This window comes from Hippocampus bargibanti, linkage group LG02 (assembly GCF_051943395.1).
Source record: "Hippocampus bargibanti isolate YZ-2025 linkage group LG02, ASM5194339v1, whole genome shotgun sequence".
NCBI lineage: Eukaryota > Metazoa > Chordata > Actinopteri > Syngnathiformes > Syngnathidae > Hippocampus > Hippocampus bargibanti.
In genome coordinates, this window is record NC_142735.1 from 31,462,678 (window position 1) to 31,481,969 (window position 19,292).

The 19,292-nt window shown below is 46.5% G+C and overlaps 1 protein-coding gene across 5 annotated transcripts; it reads left to right on the forward strand.

The window, feature by feature from the left end:
- Positions 1-1,606: 1,606 nt before the first annotated feature.
- slc44a1b (solute carrier family 44 member 1b) lies at positions 1,607-17,952 on the forward strand. Of its 5 annotated transcripts, none has more exons than XM_088990998.1 (16): positions 1,607-2,303; positions 2,547-2,636; positions 3,859-4,001; positions 4,076-4,212; positions 7,382-7,475; positions 7,554-7,723; positions 8,809-8,898; positions 8,980-9,110; positions 9,179-9,365; positions 11,373-11,541; positions 12,769-12,925; positions 13,016-13,099; positions 13,179-13,316; positions 13,381-13,464; positions 13,567-13,617; positions 15,246-17,952. In XM_088990998.1, exons 1-16 carry the CDS (start codon positions 2,280-2,282, stop codon positions 15,615-15,617), a joined length of 2,121 nt encoding a protein of 706 aa, XP_088847124.1. In that variant the 5' UTR covers positions 1,607-2,279; the 3' UTR covers positions 15,618-17,952. The 5 variants fall into 5 exon arrangements, 4 of the variants coding, with proteins under 4 accessions (XP_088847124.1, XP_088847122.1, XP_088847125.1 ...); XR_016114302.1 differs by having other exon boundaries at positions 1,609-2,303; positions 13,381-13,617; positions 15,246-16,123; positions 16,205-17,952; XM_088990999.1 differs by having other exon boundaries at positions 1,611-2,303; positions 13,381-13,617; positions 15,246-15,344; positions 16,205-17,952.
- The last annotated feature ends 1,340 nt before the right edge of the window (positions 17,953-19,292 follow it).

Genomic DNA, 19,292 nt, shown 5'->3' on the forward strand with positions numbered 1-19,292 from the left:
AATGGCTTCAGATTCGGAGAATATGCTTTATCGATGGACCACTCCTGTACGACTGAGAGCTTACACAGACAAATATGCTTTATTGTTACACATCCAGTTATGAATATGATTCAAATAGTTCTGAAGAGGAAACCATACATGTTTGAAATCGATTAAAGAATTAATTCCATGCCATTATGTGGCAACATTGAGGGGAAATGTCTCACCGAAAAAGAGGCATAAAATTGCGACCTCCTGTGGCCGCCTCCGTTTCCACAGGCTGATAAATTCCTTATATGGAGCTTCGACGCCCTCTTCTGGCGGCTTTTGGGTGCAACACGAGGTCCCCAGACCAAACAAGTATGGCAAAATACATTGACGTGATGGAAGGACCGCTACAATGCGTCTTTTTTTCGTCAGGGGCGTTCCTTTCGTGATGTCACATACGGACTCGTCACCAACTCAAAAACAAGACTTCCTGAATATTCAGCGTGAGTATTACAACATAAAATATAGCTATATGCGGTGGAATCTTGTGAAAATAGGCTCAGTAGAAGTCATTTGAAAGCATTTTACAAATTACGGACACAACTTGTCGGGAGACGTCAGTTGTCCTTTAAAGGACAACCGACAACACTTTTTTGTTTTTTAACTGACATCAGAAAAACGTTTTATAGCATCTAAAATACCCTAAACACGCAGTATGATATTTTTAGTCAAATGCAAAATACCAATAAAAATAACTTAAAGTGTCCAAAATCTGCAAAAAAATTGACTTGCGAACTGGGCATTTTCAGAAAGTCTCGCCCCCATTTCGTGACGTCACGCCAAGACGTCTTGCATTGCTGGAGAATCAAAACAATGGCTGAAGATTCGGAGAATATGCTTTCTTGTTACACATCCAGTTATGAATATGATTCAAATAGTTCTGAAGAGGAAAGCATACGTTTGCAATCGAGTAAAGAATATATTTGTGCCATTTTGAGGCAACATTGGGGGGAAATCTCTCACCCAAAAAGAGACCCAAAATAGCGACCTCCTGAGGCCACCTCCGTTTCCACAGGCTGATAAATTCCTTATATGGAGCTTGGACGCCCTCTTCTGGCGGCTTTTGGGTGCAACACGAGGTCCCCAGACCAAACAAGTACAGCAAAATACATTGACGTGATGGAAGGACTGCTACAATGCGTCTTTTTTTACGGTCAGGGGCGGTCCTTTAGTGATGTCACGTACGGACTCGTCACCAACTCAAAAACAAGACTTTCTGAATATTCAGCGCGAGTCTTAAGACGTAAAATATAGCTATATGCTGTGGAATCTTTGTAAAATACGCAAAGTAGAAGTCATTTGAAGCCATTTTTCAAATTATGGACACAATTTGTCCGGAGACGTCGGCTGTCCTTTAAACTGTAATAAAGAACTCAGTCACGGATTTTCATTGTTTTAACTGTAATTACAGGCAGAAAATCCCCTCATATTTCCAAAATTAAAAATTCCCTTATTTCTTATTAATTGTCATAGAACAATAATCTATACATCATTTGAAAGCTATTTAAATGTACTTTAATATGGTATTAGAAAATGTGTGATGAATTATTATTGAACATAGTCATTTCCAAGCTCTGCTTGAGAAGGGATAGCTTGCAAATGGGAAGGTGATTTTAGAAAGAGATCCATGTTGATCTTCCCCTGACTTGGAGGCGATTGTTTAGCCCTGCAGTCACACACGATGACAAAATCGAGCCGCCTGCAACAAACTTGCCATTCATCGGTCGGTAGCCGACGCCACGATGATGACATTCTCCAATGTGGACTCAGTCTCCGTGGTGACGTCACTCAAATCCCTTCACAGAAGTAATGACGCCCGCCGTTCCCAGGTTCAGCGGGCGTCTTGGCGCGCGTGTGGAGTCGCCCGGTGGCGACGTTGGGTACTGCGTCGGCAGGGGCCCGAGCGGACTTCGTTGTAGTCGAGGAAGCGCGCATGCGCAATGACACGAATGGCCGCTGCGCTGACATCCCACCAGGAAGTGAGGAGGCGACCGACATTCTGACGTTCGGACGACCGACCGGGCAGGCAGCGACGGACGGCGGCCATCGCCCCGGATTGCACTCGCTTCCGCTTCCGACTTCGACCTTTCATGCGGGTCGGATAACGCTCGGCCGCCGCCGCCTGCCTGCCCCCCCCCCCACCCTAGCCCTACCCAACGCAGCACCGCCCCAGCCCACCCACCAGCCGTTGGTGCTGCTCGGTTCGAGCCCCGTCACAGCGCGCGGACGTTCACCCCCACACTGGGGATGAGATGGGATGCTGCGGGAGCGCGGAGGTGAGCTCGGCCCGGTTCGGCATGCGCGGTTCTGCTTCTGCACGGTCGAGGTCCACAACATCGAGCAAATCCATCCCATAATCCAACAATAGTACTGATGGCCGCTTTTGATCCGATTAGCCGCACGGTCATTCGGCCTCCTAACGGCGCGCCTCTGTGCATGTGCGCGCGTGTGTGTGTGTGTGTGTGCGTGTGTATGTGTGTGTGTGTGTGTGTGTGTGTGTGTATGTGTGTGTGCTGCAGAGGACAAAGAGAGAATGGAGACCACTGGAAGAGCGAACCTGCACCGACCTGCCTTGGTTCCTTCTCTTCATCATCTTCTGTGTTGGCATGGTAACAGTCCTCCTCATCCTCTTCCTCAAACTCATCACATCATGCTAACCTGGAACGGGTGTCAAACTCCGGGAGTCCATATCTCGAAAGAACCCGCACGTTCTCTGTTGGCCTTGTCAAGCTAATTTTTGTCCACTGGAGGGTGCAGCGACACCATATTCAAAACTTTCCAAAGGCCGCAAGCGGCTTGAAATCAAGACCGTGATACCTTGGCTTACAAACTTAATTTGTTCCCAGACAGTGTGTCAGGTGAAAAGTGTGTATCCTAAAAATATTTCCCATAGGAAACCATTAAAATGAGAATAATCCGTTCCCAGGTACCCATAAAACATAATTTTCTACTTTCTAATTTTCTAAGCCTTAAAACTACACAAAATATACTAATATTTCATGTATAATAAATGTGCAATGGTATTTTAGTTAAAGAAATAAACTATACTGTATAATAATGTCGTTTTATTGACCTTTGTGATGGTCGTTGATGGCTTGATGGAATGGAGTGGCCGGTTTCAACACCATTAAACACTTGATGAGGAACGTAGCCTCCTTCTTTCACCATCTTGAGGAATGGAAGTGCTTTCTCTGCGATAATTTTACCTTGTTCCTCATCAATTGTGTTCTGTTTAGCTGGGTTGATAGCTTTTTGCATCAAGTGTACAGATGGCTTGTGCGGGTAATTTGTGGATCCTGATTGATGGCAATTTTAACCTTGCCGTCTACACTCTGCCTTTGAACTATCAAAGTTGAAACAAGTCCAAATTTCACTTTTCTATCCATTTTGTCACTCTCTCTCTGTCGTCTGCTTGTATCTTTAATGTTTAAACCACCTCCCCTCACTGTTGCGTTCTTGACCAATCACGTGGCTTTAACCGAAGACTCGGGGCGGGGAATAGAGGACAAAAACAGTCGGCTGCCATTTTCTTGTTAGGAAAACAGGCTCGTTCGTGAACGACACATCACTCATTGTGGCGCTCCGTGTGTATCCCGAAAAATAGTTCGTATGCCAAGGTAAAATTTTCATAAATGTAATGTTTGTAAACCGAAAAGTTTGTAAACCGAGGTATCACTGTATCTGGAATTCACAAGAATTTGTCCATCTGAGCCACAGACAAGAACAAACAACAAACAGCTAAATAAATAAATGTGGTGGTCCATCCCTGACGAGGATTTCAACACGCCTGACCCAGCACAAATAGAAAGTGTTGTGGTGGGTGTCCCTCAGGGCAGCGTGTGCGCCTTCACTGTGGTGTCGGGGGGCGCAGCCCGCCTGGTCTTGGGCTACGACAGCTACGGCAACACTTGCGGACGGCGGAACCCGCCCCTGGACGGTGTCCGGCTCAGCGGCCTGGACCACACCGACAGGAAGTCAGCGCCCGCCCGCTCGCTTGCTCCGCGTTGGACGCCATCGTGGTGACTCACGTCTTGCCCTGTCCTCTCAGGTTCGTCTTCTTCTTGGATCCTTGCAACATCGACATCGTTCAGAGAAAGATGAAGTCGGTGGCGCTCTGCGTGGCCCTCTGCCCTCCACGCCTCCTCCACACGTACCATGACCTCATGACCTTTGCCACGCTGAATGGTGAGAGCAACCCACTCGCACGCAGACGGTCCGGTGTTTTCTTGATGAAACTGCCAAGAAACAGGTGACTTGGTTGACTTAATGGCGATGATTCTCTGCTCTTGTGTTAAAGTAAAGCGATTTACCCTTAAAGGACAACCGACACCTCCGGACAAGTTGTGTCCATAATTTGTAAAATCACTTCAAATGACTTCCACTGAGCGCATTTGACAAACATTCCACCGCATATAGCTATATTTTACCTTTTAAGACTCATGCTGAATATTCAGGAAGTCTTGTTTTCGAGTTGATGACGATGCCCTAAGTGACATCACGGAGGGAACGCCCGTGACCGAGAAAGCGACACACAATGCATTTTGGGTACTTTTTTTCGTCTGAAAACACCGTGTTGATGGCGAAATTAGAAGGAAAACTACATAAATAACGCAATGGTGAATCGCTGTGTGTCGCAGCCAATTGTGGCAACACGCATAAAGAAGGTGTAAGTTAACACAAATTCCCAGCGGACAAATCAGCCCATTTCCAACAGACCTTGTGCGCCATCTTGTGCATTTTCTGGGCGCTACATTGGAGTCCAGACGGCTCAAACTGATATGGAAGGACTTCTTTAATCGATTGCAAACATTTATGCTTTCCTCTTCAGAACTATTCTACTATTGAATCATATTCATAACAGGATGAGTAACAAGAAAGCATTGATGGGTTAAAAGTGATAGTTCGTTCCTGGTTCATCGCTCTTCAGAGTGTTAGGAGTGGGATGGTGAAATCAGCAGGAAGCCAGGTATTGAACAGAATAAGTTATTTTAATCTTGTAGACAGCAGCGACGTTGTGAAGTCAGTTGAGGGGAGACAGAGAGGAAACAAGATAGACGCGCTGGGAGAGCATTCATATAAGACGGACAGGATGTGACATAATAGGATGTGACATCATGTAAAGGCAGGAAGGATATGACGTATCAGGAAGTCCAAAAAAAACAAAACGATGCAAAAAGATGTTTAAAGATGTTCGTATAGCGAATTACCCCAACAGCATCTTCTCCGAATCTGAACTCTCTGAAGCCATTGTTTTGATTCTGGAGCATGGCAGTGTGTGACAATAGTGACGTCATGATCAAGGGGCCGGGACTTTATGAATCGGCCCAGTTCCGAGCTCATTTTGTGGCAGTTTTGGGACTTTAAGTCATTGTTATTGGTGTTTTGCATTTGACTAAAAACATCAGCCTGCATGTTTTGGGTAGTTTAGATGCTATAAAACGTTTTTCTGATGTCAATTAGGAAACAAAAAATGGTGTTGGTCAATGTTCCCTCTAATTTTTCATGTGTCTGAGCAGACACACAAGCTCCCAGAGCACACTGAGGACCACTGTGAGCAACATCAGATGTGTAACAGCAACATGTTTTCCTGAGTAAACCTTTCTCACTCGAAAAGGAAAAAAATCTCACTCAGTTTCACCGGTTGTTCTTCTATTTTCACATACTCCGACAGCCATTCCATCTTAAAAGAACCACATTTCTTTTTTACTTTGGCTTGATGAGTGGATGCGTCGCTGCCCGTTCGTTTCGCCATGATAAGGGGTTAGCAGCTGCGTCTCTTAACTCCGCTGCACTGTTGTTAGCTAGCTAACCTGAACGGCGCGTATGAACAGGGCACATTCGCGCCGTTCTGCTGCGATTGGCTGCGTGGCGTATGTGAACTGTACGGCATTATTGGCTGGACACCTGTCACTCATTGAGGTACATTGCAAAATGGTACAAACAATTAACTAAATCAGAATCAGAATCAGAATCATCTTTATTGCTAAGTATGTAGAACACACAAGTAATTTGTTTCCGGTAGAACACGCTGCACAAGTATCGTCGTCAAAAAAACTGCTAATTATAATATCAGTTCTAAGATTAGATATTATGTAATGCGTTTCTGTTTTATTTTATTTTGTGCGCTGCATAGATGTTCTTGTACGCTGAGTCTGTGCAAGCAGTGGGCGATTGCGCACGCGCGCAGCTTAGTGGGAACATTGGTGTCGGTTGTCCTTTAAAGAACAACCGACGTCACTTTTTTGTTTCTTAACTGACATCAGAAAAACGTTTTATAGCATCTAAAATACCCAAAACACGCAGTATGATATTTTTATTCAAATGCAAAACACCAATAAAAATGACTTAGTGTCCAAAATCTGCAAAAAATTGAGCTGCGAATTGGGCATTTTCAGAAAGTCCCGCCCCCAGTTCGTGACATCACGCCAAGACGTCTTGCATTGCTGGAGAATCAAAACAATGGCTTCAGATTCGGAGAATATGCTTTCTTGTTACACATCCAGTTATGAATATGATTCAAATAGTTCTGAAGAGGAAAGCATACATGTTTGAAATCGATTAAAGAATTTATTCCGTGCCATTATGAGGCAACATTGAGGGGAAATGTCTCATCGAAAAAGAGGCATAAAATTGCGACCTCCTGTGGCCGCCTCCGTTTCCACAGGCTGATAAATTCCTTATATGGAGCTTGGACGCCCTCTTCTGGCGGCTTTTGGGTGCAACACGAGGTCCCCAGACCAAACAAGTACGGCAAAATACATTGACGTGATGGAAGGACCGCTACAATGCGTCTTTTTTTGGTCAGGGACGTACCTTTAGTGACGTCACGTACGGACTCGTCACCAACTCAAAAACAAGACTTGCTGAATATTCAGCGCGAGTCTTAAAACGTAAAATATAGCAATATGCGGTGGAATCTTATTAAAATACGCTCACTAGAAGTCATTTGAAGCCATTTTACAAATTATGAACACAACTTGTGTCCGAAGACGTCGGTTGTCCTTTAACTGTTCATTGATAGATAGAATTTGATGGCGAGGGCGGTAGGCGGGCCACATGCTTGCCTGCCAATCACCAGGCTCCCTTTGGCGAACGACCATTGGCGCTCACGCTCCCAACCGAAGGACCATTTCGGGTGGGCTTTTCCAGCCTGGGGCTGAGCTGGTTTCTCCGGATGACATGTTTGGAGGTTCGGGTCAGATTTGCGCTCACAACCTTCGAATCTGCAGGGCAGCCTGATTGCAGCGGCATGCGCTGCGCTGCGTGGCGGGCGGGACGTCATCAAATGGAGGGGGGATGGGGGTGGCGATCAAGACAGCCACCATGATGAAAAGCCTACTGGTGTGTATTTCAGGTTCCGAGTTGTGCTCCTACGAGCTGGCCAGTCACAAGTACCCCAGCCTGCCCGACCGCTTCAGCAAATGTCCCAAGTTGCCAGTGCCACCCAGGTAAGCCAAAGGCCAATTCCAACACAAAGGGGCTTCCCGTCTCCTCTCACCAGCCGGCACTGCTCTGCGTGTGCCTAGCAAGCCTCTGCCGCTCTTCAATCGCTGCACGCCCGTTGACATCTCCTGCTACTCCAAGTTCGCTAAGGCCGTGGTGACCTTCGTGGGCGACGACTCCTTCCTGCATCGCGTCATTGCCGGCGTGGCAGCGAGCAAAGAAGTCATCGTGGGACTTTGCCTTCTGGCGCTGGGTCAGTCGGCAGCCCCTCTTGTCACTGTCACCTGCCGTCTCTCCACTTCAAATTGATGTATAAAGGACAACCGACACCATTTCTTTGTTTCCTAACTGACATCAGAAAAACGTTTTATAGCATCTTAAATACCCAAAACGAGCAGGCTGATATTTTTAGTCAAATGCAAAACACCAATAAAAATGACTTCATGTGTCCCAAAATTGCCACAAAATGAGCTCGAATCTGGGCGGATTCAGAAAGTCCCGCCCCCTTGTTTGTGATGTCACTATCGGTCACACACTGCCTTGCTCCAAAATCAAAACAATGGCTTCAGAGAGTCCAGATTTGGAGAAGATACTTTTTTGTTACCTCATCCAGTTCTGAATTTTATTACAATAGTTAAATACCAATCCACTTCTAACACCCTGAAGAGCGATCAACCAGGAACGAACGATCACTTTGAACCCATCAATGCATTTTTGTTACTCATCCAGTTATGAATATGATTCAATAGTAGAGTAGTTCTGAAGAGGAAAGCATAAATGTTTGCAATCGATTAAAGAAGTCCTTCAGTATCAATTCGAGCCGTCTGGACTCCAATGTAGCGCCCAGAAAATGCACAAGTTGGCGCACAAGCTACGTTGGAAATGGGCTGATTTGTCCGCTGGGAATTTGTGTCAACTTACACCTTCTTTATGCGTGTTACCGCAATTGGCTGCGACACAGAACGATTCACCATTGTATTATTTATCTCGTTTTCCTTCTAATTTGGCTATCAACACTGTGTTTTCAGACGAAAAAAAGTACCCAAAATGCATTGTGTGTCGCTTTCTCGGGCGGTCCCTCCGTGACGTCACTTCGGGGATTGTCATCAATTCCACAACAAGACTTCCTGAATATTCAGCGCGAGTCTTAAAACGTAAAATATAGCTATTTGCGGTGGAATCTTCGTAAAATGCGCTCAGTAGAAGTCATTTGAAGTGATTTTACAAATTATGGACACAACTTGTCCGGAGGTGTGGGTTGTCCTTTAAGCCTTTGACTGGTTTGGAAAGACCGCCAGGCGGGGTCCAACGCCTGACACTGTTTGTGGTATGCGGCAGTCTTGTCGATGGCGCTGACGATGATCATTCGGTACATCTCAGCGGTCCTGGTGTGGATCCTCACCTCAGTGGCGGTGCTTGGGTCTCTCGGTGAGCTCTTACCGCCCGTGCCCCACCGCCGACTGTATTTTTCCACATCCGAGCGTCTTCGTAACGGCTGTCTGCTCTCAGCGAGTACCGGCATCTTGTGGTGGTTCTACGTGGACACCCGCCTGCGCAAAAAAGACGGTGACACCGAGGCGGGCCGAGAGGACGATGACCAAACTCTGCTGGTCTACGCCATTGCCGCCTCCGTCTTCACGGTACACCAGCCGTCTACAAAATCCCCTTTCCGGGCCCTCTAATGTCGCCGCTTGATCATCGCGCTCAGGTGATCCTGCTCCTGCTGATGCTGTTCATGCGGAAGCGCGTGGCGCTGGCCATCGCCCTGTTCCACGTGGCTGGAAAGGTTTTCATTCACCTGCCGCTGCTGGTGCTACAGCCCTTTGTTACCTTCCTCGTGCTGCTCCTCTTCTGGGTCTATTGGATCCTGGTCCTGCTCTTCCTTGGAACCAGCGGTAAGGGCAAAACTCTCGCCGGAATGTGGAAACAAGCCTGCTCGGGTTTCGGGAGTTACGTATGCCGTTTCACACTCCAAAGGGGTACTTTTGGTCGCCGTTTTAGAGATACTTGAGTCAATGTCGTGTGATCGGGCTCATGATAAATCTATATAATTAGAGCTCCACGTCTGGAATCGAAAAATCTCTGACAAAGCTTGTACACTGATACCTCGGTTTACGGACCCCTTGGCTTACGAACTTTTCGGTTTACGAACGTCACATTTATGAAAATTTTACCTTGGCATACGAACTATTTTTCGTGATACACACGGAGCGCCAAATGAGTAATGTGTCGTTGGCAAACGAGCACGTTCTCCTAACAATGAAATGGGAGCGGACTTTTTTGTTGTTCTCTATTTCCCGCTCCCAGTCTTAAATCTGCACGTGATTGGTCAAGAACACAGCAGTGAGGGGGGGTTACAGACAGAGCGAGGGAGGCCATTCTCCATAAAAAAAATGGCAGCCAAGTAGTTTTTTTGCCGTCTATCCCCCGCCCCCAGTCTTCGGTTAAAGCCATGTGATTGGTCAAGAACGCAGCAGTGAGGGGAGGTGGTTTAAACATTAAAGAGACAGGCAGACAACAGAGAGACAGTGGATAGGAAACGGCAAAATTTTGACTCATTTCAACTTTGATAGATCAAAGGCAGAGTGTAGACTGCAAGGTTAAAATTTCCATCAATCAGACTCCACAAATAACCCACACAAGCCAAAAGCTATCAACCCAGCTAAACAGAACACAATTGATGAGGAACAAGGTAAAATTATGGCAGAGAAAGCACCTACAAGGGATCATTCCTCAAGATGGTGAAAGAAGAAGGCTATGTTCCTCATCAAGTGTTTAATGCTGATGAAACCGGCCACTCCATACCATCAAGCCATCAACAACCATCACAAAGGTAAATAAAATGACTTTATTATACAGTACAGTTTATTTCTTTAATTATAATACCATAGCACATTTATTATCATTACCATAGCACATTTTTATACATAAAATAAGGTATATTTTGTGTAGTTTTAAGGCTTTGAAAATTAGAAAGTAGAAAATTATGTTTTATGGGGACCTGGGAACAGATTATTCTCATTTTAATGGTTTCCTATGGGAAATTATTTTTGGGGATACACACTTTTCGCCTTACACACCAATTAAGTTTGTAAGCCAAAGTATCACTGTATACAGTAACAAAAGCTCCACGTCTGGAATTGAAAAATATCTGACAATTGTAAAAGTAGAAGCTCAAGTTGTATTTCTGCCAAGACATTGTGGCAAAATGTGACCTTTCTCAGAAGAGCACAACTTTACTTGGCGGGATTCCCTAGCTTTCCTTTCAAGGGTACAATAGTCCTCAGAAAGATTTGAATGAATTTGCGGCAAACTCTAGTTTTGGGCTTTTTTTCAAAGTCCAAGTCAGCTTTATTGTCAAATATGCTAATATGCATGACATACGGCAGATATTAAATTAACGTCCTCTCGGACCCAGCGTGCAAGGCACTTATGATGTGGCTAAAAAAGGCAGACAATTGACAACAGGCAATACATGTAATTTCTGAATGTGAGGTAGTGTCGTATGTAAAGTGAGGTAGTGTCGTATGTAAAGTGACGTAGTGTAGTAATGCAAAAACAAACACAAAAAAAGGTTGACGTGAGGTCTTGCAGAAAAAAATAATAAAATAGAGTACTGGATGATAGTACAGCGTGTAGCGTGTACTCAGAGTTCGGTGAGTGTGGCAGTGGGAAGGGGCAGGTGTGGCAGGGCTGGGAGGGAGTTTTTGGCTTTCTGCCAAACGAGCGACGTTGTTGTCACGGCGATGGCATTTCACCTTGGGGTGAGGAGGGTCGCTTGCAGGCAGCGAGCTGTCACCTTGAGAAGGGCGGGGCCTGGAGCGACCCCCATCCGGGCGAATGGAGGAAGTGTCAGTCGACGCTTGGCCTTCAACTAGCCCCAGCTCGCTTTGATCTCCTAGGGGAGGCCGTGCGCAACGAGGAGGCGGGGATGACCGAGTTCTGTCTGACGGGCCGCCTGGAGTACCTGACGTGGTTTCATGCCCTGGGCCTACTGTGGATCACCGAGTTCATCCTGGCTTGCCAGCAGATGACAGTGGCAGGCGCCGTTGTCACCTACTACTTCACCAGGTCAGTCAAGGCACCGCACCTGGCGTGAAACGGCGAGCTCATCCGATGCGGTTATCTTGCTAGACGCCGTGTGGCGGAACATGTGTCGCAAGGAAGACTTTTCAATTTGGCATTGGCGATCATGGGGTGCAGGTGATCGATCGTTGCGGGGCTCAATCACTTGGGACAGCGGCACTTGATGAACGCATTCCAAATCCAAGCTGACGCAAGTGCTTGCGGCGGTCGGTGGACGCCGCCCACAAATAAAATAGGGGGGGATGGCAGCCATAATACAATAATAATAATGATAATAATAATAATAATAATACATTTCATTTATAAGCGCCTTTCAAAACTCTCAAGGTCACTTGACAGTCACAGGATAGTTTTCTCTGTGGGTGAGCAGCGACAGCCACACGCACCAGCGTTCACTCAACCCAAAAGTAACTCAAATAGATATAAAGCTAGCTAATAGATTCCTATTAGATAGCTATCTATTAGCTATCTAGCTAGCTAGCTAGAAAGCCAACAGCCAGTCAGCTAAACAGCTAATGGCCAGCAGCGGCAGCCACACGCGCCAGCGTTAACTCAACCTGGAAGTAACTCAAATAGAAAGCTAGCTAGCTAATAAATAGCGAATAGATTGCTATTAGATAGCTAGCTAGATAGCCAGCAGCGGCAGCCACACACGCCAGCGTTAACTCAACTCGGAAGTAAATCAAATAGATAGAAACCTCTTTGTGATGATATAAAGCAGTTCTAAATGAAAGAGGAGAGGATCGAAGCATCCTTTTCATCAGTGGATCAGGGACGTCATGGTGGAATGTGCACGTTTTACTCCAAGCTAAATGTTAAAAGCAAACACAAAGCTGTAGCATCCATTGACCAAAAGAGATTGTCTGACATCTCCTGTCCCACATAAATCCGCTTCAATTCCAAGCCGTGACAGTTCCACATACGCATCGGCGCTCTGCGCTGACACTCCTTTCTTCTTATCGCGGGCTTCTCAAGCCATGCATCCTTTTCATCAGTGGATCAGGGACGTTATGGTGGAATGTGCACGTCTACTACAAGCTCAATGTTGAAAGCAAACACCAGCTGTAGCATCCATTGACGAAAAGAGATTGTCTCACATCTACTCTCCCACATGAATCCGCTTCAATTCCAAGGCGCGACAGTTTCACAAATGCATCGGCGCTCTGCGCTGACGCTCCTTCCTACTATCTTGCCTTGCCGGCAACTTTGCAGAGACAAGAAACTACTTCCGGCGTGGCCCATCATGCAGGCGGCTTTGCGGCTGCTGAGGTATCATGTGGGCACGGTGGCCAAAGGCTCCTTCATCATCACGCTAGTCAAGGTCCCCAGACTGATGCTCATCTACATCCACAAGCAGCTCAAAGGAAAGGTAAGGCTGCGGCGGTGGCCACCTCGGCGAGCCCGGCGAGCCCCGCGAGCCCCGCCGCCCTCTGACTCATGAGAGCACTCTGTGTTTCAGGAGAACGCCTGCGCCCGCTGCGCGCTCAAGTCGTGCATCTGCTGCTTGTGGTGTTTGGAGAAGTGCCTCAACTATCTCAACCAGGTGACTTGCTCTGCCTTTTCATCGACTTGACAGGCGCCGTCACCGTCTTCTTCTCACATGGTGCGCGGGGGGCCGGCAGAACGCGTATGCGGCCACGGCCGTGAACAGCACGGGGTTCTGCACGTCGGCGCAAGACGCCTTTGTCCTCTTGATGGAGAACGCCCTGCGAGTGGCCACCGTCAACGCCGTGGGGGACTTTGTGCTCTTCCTGGGGAAGGTGAGCGCCGTGAGGTGGGGCGAAGGGTCTTCCGGCAGCAAAGCTCCGCCTCCTCTTCCGGCAGGTCCTCATCGTCACCACCACAGCCTTCGCCGGCGTCCTGCTGCTCAATGCCCGGCGGGATTACGCCGAGTGGCTGCTGCCTCTGGTAATCGTCTGCCTCTTCGCCTTCCTGGTGGCGCACTGCTTCTTGTCTGTCTTTGAGATGGTGGTGGACGTGCTCTTCCTCTGCTTCGCCATCGATACGAAGTACAATGACGGCACGCCGGGAAAGGAATTCTTCATGGACAAGGCTCTCATGGTGAGTGCCGCGCAAACAGGCGGCGGAGTGGGGCGGTGGGGGTACAGTGATACCTTGGCTTATGCACCTAATTGGTTCCCAGACAGCGTGTGTAAAGCGAAAAGTGTGTATCCCAAAAAATAATTTCCCATAGGAAACCATCAAAATGAGAATAATCCGTTCCCAGGTCCCCATAAAGTCTTAAAACGACACAAAATATACCTCATTTGATTTTTAAATCTATGTGGTATGATATTATAATTAAAGAAATAAACTGTATTGTATCATAAAGTCGTTTTATTTACCTTTGTGGTGGTCGTTGATTGCTTGATGGAATGGAATGTTTGGAATTTTTTTTAATTATTTATTTATTTTTTCCCAAGATGGCGGCGCGTGAACACGCAGCGGCTACCCTCTCCCGGCAAATTGGCGTTTTCATGTTTATTACGTTTGTTAAAGTCATTATAAATGCCTTGTATGCTGGGTCCGAGAGGACAGCAATTTCATCGGTGCTGTATGTCATGCATATTAGCATATTTGACAATAAAACTGACTTTGACTTTTGACTTTGACTTTGAGTGGCCGGTTTCATCAGCATGAAGCACTTGATGAGGAATGTAGCCTTCTTCTTTCACCATATTCAGAATCAGAATCAGAATCATCTTTATTGCCAAGTATGTAGAACACACAAGGAATTTGTTTCCGGTAGAACACGCTGCACTAGTATCGTCGTCAAAAAAACTGCTAAGTGGCACTATACAGTTCCATTTTGGCTACTGTTGAATGATATTGATGAATGATTCCTTGTAAGTTTTGGCAGCTTTATCGTCAGAACTGGCTGCACCACCATGACGAAGGACACTATAAATCCCTGTACGACGCTTAAAGTTCTTGAACTGTCTGTGGCTAGCCTTGAAATCATCAATGGATGACGAACTTCCAGGTGATAGGTGATAATCGGCGATAATTTTATCTAGTTCCTCATCAATTATGTTCTGTTGAGCTGGGTTGATAGCTTTTTCCATCAATTGTACAAATGGCTTGTGCGGGTTATTCGTGGAGCCTGATTGATGGGAATTTTAACCTTGCAGTCTACACTCTGCCTTTGAACTATCAAAGTTGAAACAAATCAAAATTTTGCCGTTTTCTATCCACTGTCTCTCTGTTGTTTGCCTGTCTCTTTAATATTTAACCCCGCCTTCCCCTCACTGCTGCGTTCTTGACCAATTACGTGGCTTTAACCAAAGACTGGGGGCGGGGAAAAGAGGACACACAAAAAAAGTCGGCTGCCATTTTCTTTTTTGGAGAACGGCCTCACTCTCTCTCTGTCTGTAAACACCCCCCCTCTCCTCACTGCTGCTTCTTGATCAATCATGTGGCTTAACCGAAGACTGGAGACAGGGAGGCAGCTGCCATTTTCTTGTTAGGAGAACGGGCTCGTTCGCGAACGACACATCACTCATTGTGGCGCTCCGTGTGTATCCCAAAAAATAGTTTGTATGCCGAGGTAAAATGTTCATAAATTTAACTTTCGTAAACCAAAAACTTCATAAGCCAAGGGGTTCGTAAACGGAGGTATCACTGTACTAACTTTTGAACCACAAGAGGTAGGTGCCATTCCAATACCGGTCGTCCACCGGTGCGTGCAGGAGCTTGTGGACCGCAGCCGCCGCACGGAGCGGGCGGCCGACCGGGGCCGCAACCGAGTTAAGGATGCGCCATCGGAGGTGGCGGAGATGAAACCCATGGTGAGTGTGGAAGGGAGTGCAGTGGGTGGGGCCGGCGTCGGTGTGTGCGTGGAGTGGGAGGAGCTGGAGGAGTTCCAGGTCTACTACCTGCTGGCGGCCGTCTTCCTGGACTGCACGCTGACCCCGCACGCCGACTTCCTGCTGTGCCTCAGCCACGATGTCTTCCTTTTCCTTTGCGTCTATTTGCCCACTTCCACACTTTTCCTCTTCGGACGGCTGCTGGGCGCAGCCGCCAGCTCCGCCCCTCCTGCACCACGTGGCTCCGCCCGCTAATCACAGTCCACCGACTGCACCGAGTGCAAGCGGCGATTGTAAAGCGCACATGCTAAAGGCGACGTTCACCTCATTGTCAGCCTAATATTCACCCTCATCGTCATCATCGTCGCCACCGCCATCATTAATGGGGGTTATCCGATACCAGTTTTTTGTCCGAAAGTGGGTGTTCACTCTTGAGTACTCAGTCATACCGACACCGCCTGTACTGTTGATACAAACATTTTGGATAAATGCAATGACTTTGTTGCTCACTCACGGGATGATCCGTTGTGTGTCAAACCGCCGACATGTAGCGCAAGCTACTGAGGAGAATGGGGTGGGGGTGCGTGGGGCAACAAAAGCAAAACAAAGGGTCTCCAATTTGCCTTAAGTATCCGTGGCTGGTATCAGAAAATCCACCTGGTCTGGCTGCTGCCCCATTCCCTTTTCATCATCAGTTTCTTTTGTGGTTTTCCATCACGACATTATCCTCATCACTATCATCATCACCATGACGCCTGACGGTGAGCCACGTAGCCGCTAGCTCGTCCGCAATTAGCCAAAGGCTCACTTTTTAACCATGAGACTGTCGTTTGCCTTTTCAGGCTCCCGCCAGGACCAGTTTGGCTTGATGAGTGGAAAAGGCATCCAGTGGGACTCGTTGAAAGAAAAGATTTATTTTTTAGCAACGTGTAACTTGTTTACTATCTTTTCACTCCAGGAAAATGATATTTTAATAACAATAAGATGACATAACAAGCACTTTATATGAAAGCACTGCTCCTTTGTTTTTGTTTTGATATTTTATTTCTGTATTTTATTGTAAGACTGACTCTCGTCACTTTAAAGGACAACCGACACCTCCGGACAAGTTGCGTCTATAATTTGGAAAATCACTTCAAATGACTTCTACTGAGCGCATTTTACAAACATTCCACTGCATATCGCTATATTTTATGTTTTAAGACTTACACTGAATATTCAAGCAGTCTTGTTTTCGAGTTGATGACAATTCCATAAGTGACGTCACAGAGGGAACGCCCCTGACTGAGAAAGCGACACACAATGCATTTTCGGTACTTTTTTTCATCTGAAAACACTGTGTTGATCATGAAATTAGAAGGAAAACTACATAATGTGATAGTGAATCGTTGTGTGTGTCGCAGCCAATTGCGGTAACACGCATAAAGAAGGTGTACATTGACACAAATCCCAGCGGACTTGTGCATTTTCTGGGACGCTACATTGGAGTCCTCACGTCTGAAATTGATACGGAAGGACTTCTTTAATTGATTGCGAACATTTATGCTTTCCTCTTCAGAACTATTTGAATCATATTCATAACTGGATGAGTAACAAGAAAGCATCTTCTCCGAATCTGAACTCTCTGAAGCCATTGTTTTAATTCTGGAGGAAGGCAGTGTGTGATCAATAGTGACATCACGAACAAGAGGGTGGGACTTTCTGAATCTGCCTAGTTCCGAGCTCATTTTGTGGCAGTTTTGGGACACTAAGTCATTTTTATTGGTGTTTTGCATTTGACTAAAAATATCAGCCTGCGTGTTTTGGGTATTTTAGATGCTACAAAACCTTTTTCTGATGTTAGTGAGGAAACAAAAAAAATGGTGTCGGTTGTCCTTTAAAGATGGTTTGGTAAGGGGGGGACAGGATGATTTTTCACCTTTACCTGGCTGATGACACTGAGGATGACGTTGTCGGGGTGGGGGGGAGGGATCCCAACTCTACTTTTGATGCAAAAAATAAGTCTTCCTCCGGGAGCCGCTCACGTTTTCACGTTCAAGAGTTCAACTTCAAAGTGTTTTCGTCACTCCACCGAGACGACGCTCAGTGGTGGTCGGAAAACAAACACCGAGACAAACACCAACGGAGTCTACATGGGATTGGACGTCAGGATTGTTGACTACATTGACAAGCGAGCAGAAAGTGCCCAAAGTCCACCTGTTGAAGTTAACGTTGTTCACTTTGTGGCCTGCGACACTGGCTGCATGTCCGAATTCAAAGGCTGAATTTCCGGCCGCATGTGGTGGACGGGACCCGCGGTGTTGTCCACATTCACACGATGCCCGCCCCAAGTGGTCCACCGAGGCTACCCGAGCAAGAGCCTTCCCTATGTGGAGCAACGTTTTCTGGGGCCTTCTGATAGGTCAGCTGGGAAACGGAGGCCATCATTTTTTTTATCTTTGTGGTCGTCGTCGTGAAATTCACGTGACTCGAGGGGGTTCTTTGACTCACTCAACAACATTTCTGTTCCTGGAGGCTTTTTTGATATTTATCCTTTTCTTATGGATCTTTTTTTTGCAGAAAAATAGTCGAATAAACATCATCACTTGTGGCTTGTCTTGCTCTGATTTTAATCACTGTAAAAGGACAGAGCTGTGTAGAATTCACGCATACGGAAATGCACTGGAGATCGAGAACAAATGTTTGCTCTCAAACAATTATAAGTAAATTACCCTGATGAAATTGCTGGGGGCCCTTAAAGTACAACCAACACCATTTTTTTGTTTCCTAACTGACATCAGAAAAAGTTTTATAGCATCTAAAATACCCAAAGCTGATATTTTTAGTCAAATGCAAAACACTAATAAAAATGACTTAAAGTATCCAAAAACTGCCAGAAAATGAGCTAAAAACTGGGGAGATTCAGAAAGTCCCACCCCCTTGTTCATGACATCACTTTGGGTCACAAACTGCCTTGCTCAAAACAATGGCTTCGGGGAGTTCAGATTCAGAAAAGATGCTTTCTTGTTACTCATCCAGTTATGAATGTGATTCAAATAGTTCTGAAGAGGAAAGCATAAATGTTTGCAATCGATTAAAGAAGTCGATGCGATGAAACCGGTGAATGTCTGTACTCCGATGTAGCAGCCCAGAAAATGCACAAGATGGCGCGCAAGCGGCGTTTCGGCCAATATATGGAGCTGCTGAAAGGGCCATGATTGGTTAAAATCCGTTGTAGAAGACAGAGTGGTTGGTTTTATGCGCACACACAAAGGAAACCGCCACACTTCGAACAAGCACACGAACATCAGATTTTGAGACTAGAGAGAAAGCTCCGACAGCGGTACAGAGTAAAAATGACACGGTGGAAAGTGGATGCTTGTCCGATGGTTAAAAATTAACCATGCCCAAAAACTGCAGAGCCTGAACTGTGGCCGGGTGGGGGAAATCCACCACTGCCTGCAAGAAATCGATCTCGGACCGAATTGCCACTTCACAGGGTTAACCATACTGCGACGACGCTTGAGAACCATCGTTAAGTGTGACAGCTGTTCCTCTGGTGAAGGGCTGGCCACTAGAATGTCGTTGAGATAGACGAACACAAAATCGAGGCCTCGCCAGATAGAGTCCATCAGTCTTTGAAAGGTCTGTGCCACCCCCTTCAGACCAAATGGCATGCGGGGAAATTTAAAAAGGCCAAAAGGGGTTATCACCACAGTTTTTGGCACATCCTGGTGATAACCACGAACTAAATCCACTTTGGAAAAGATTGTGGTACGGGCCAAACGTGCAGAAGAAATCTTGGATGTATGAGATGAGGTAACCGTCTCGCATGGTTATTTTGTTAAGCCAACGAAAATTTTTGGGCACCATGTGTAATGGTGAGGCCCACGGGCTGTTAGAACGCCTCACAATGCCCACGCGCTCCATAGTAGCAAACTCCCCTCTCGT

Excerpts from the sequence above, each read along its gene's own strand:
- slc44a1b (XM_088990996.1), top strand. The coding sequence starts at position 2,280 with ATGGGATGCTGCGGGAGCGCGGAG. Across the intron at positions 4,213-7,381 it reads GACCTTTGCCACGCTGAATG|GTTCCGAGTTGTGCTCCTAC; the intron begins GTGAGAGCAACC and ends TGTGTATTTCAG. Across the intron at positions 13,317-13,380 it reads TTGTGCTCTTCCTGGGGAAG|GTCCTCATCGTCACCACCAC; the intron begins GTGAGCGCCGTG and ends CTCTTCCGGCAG.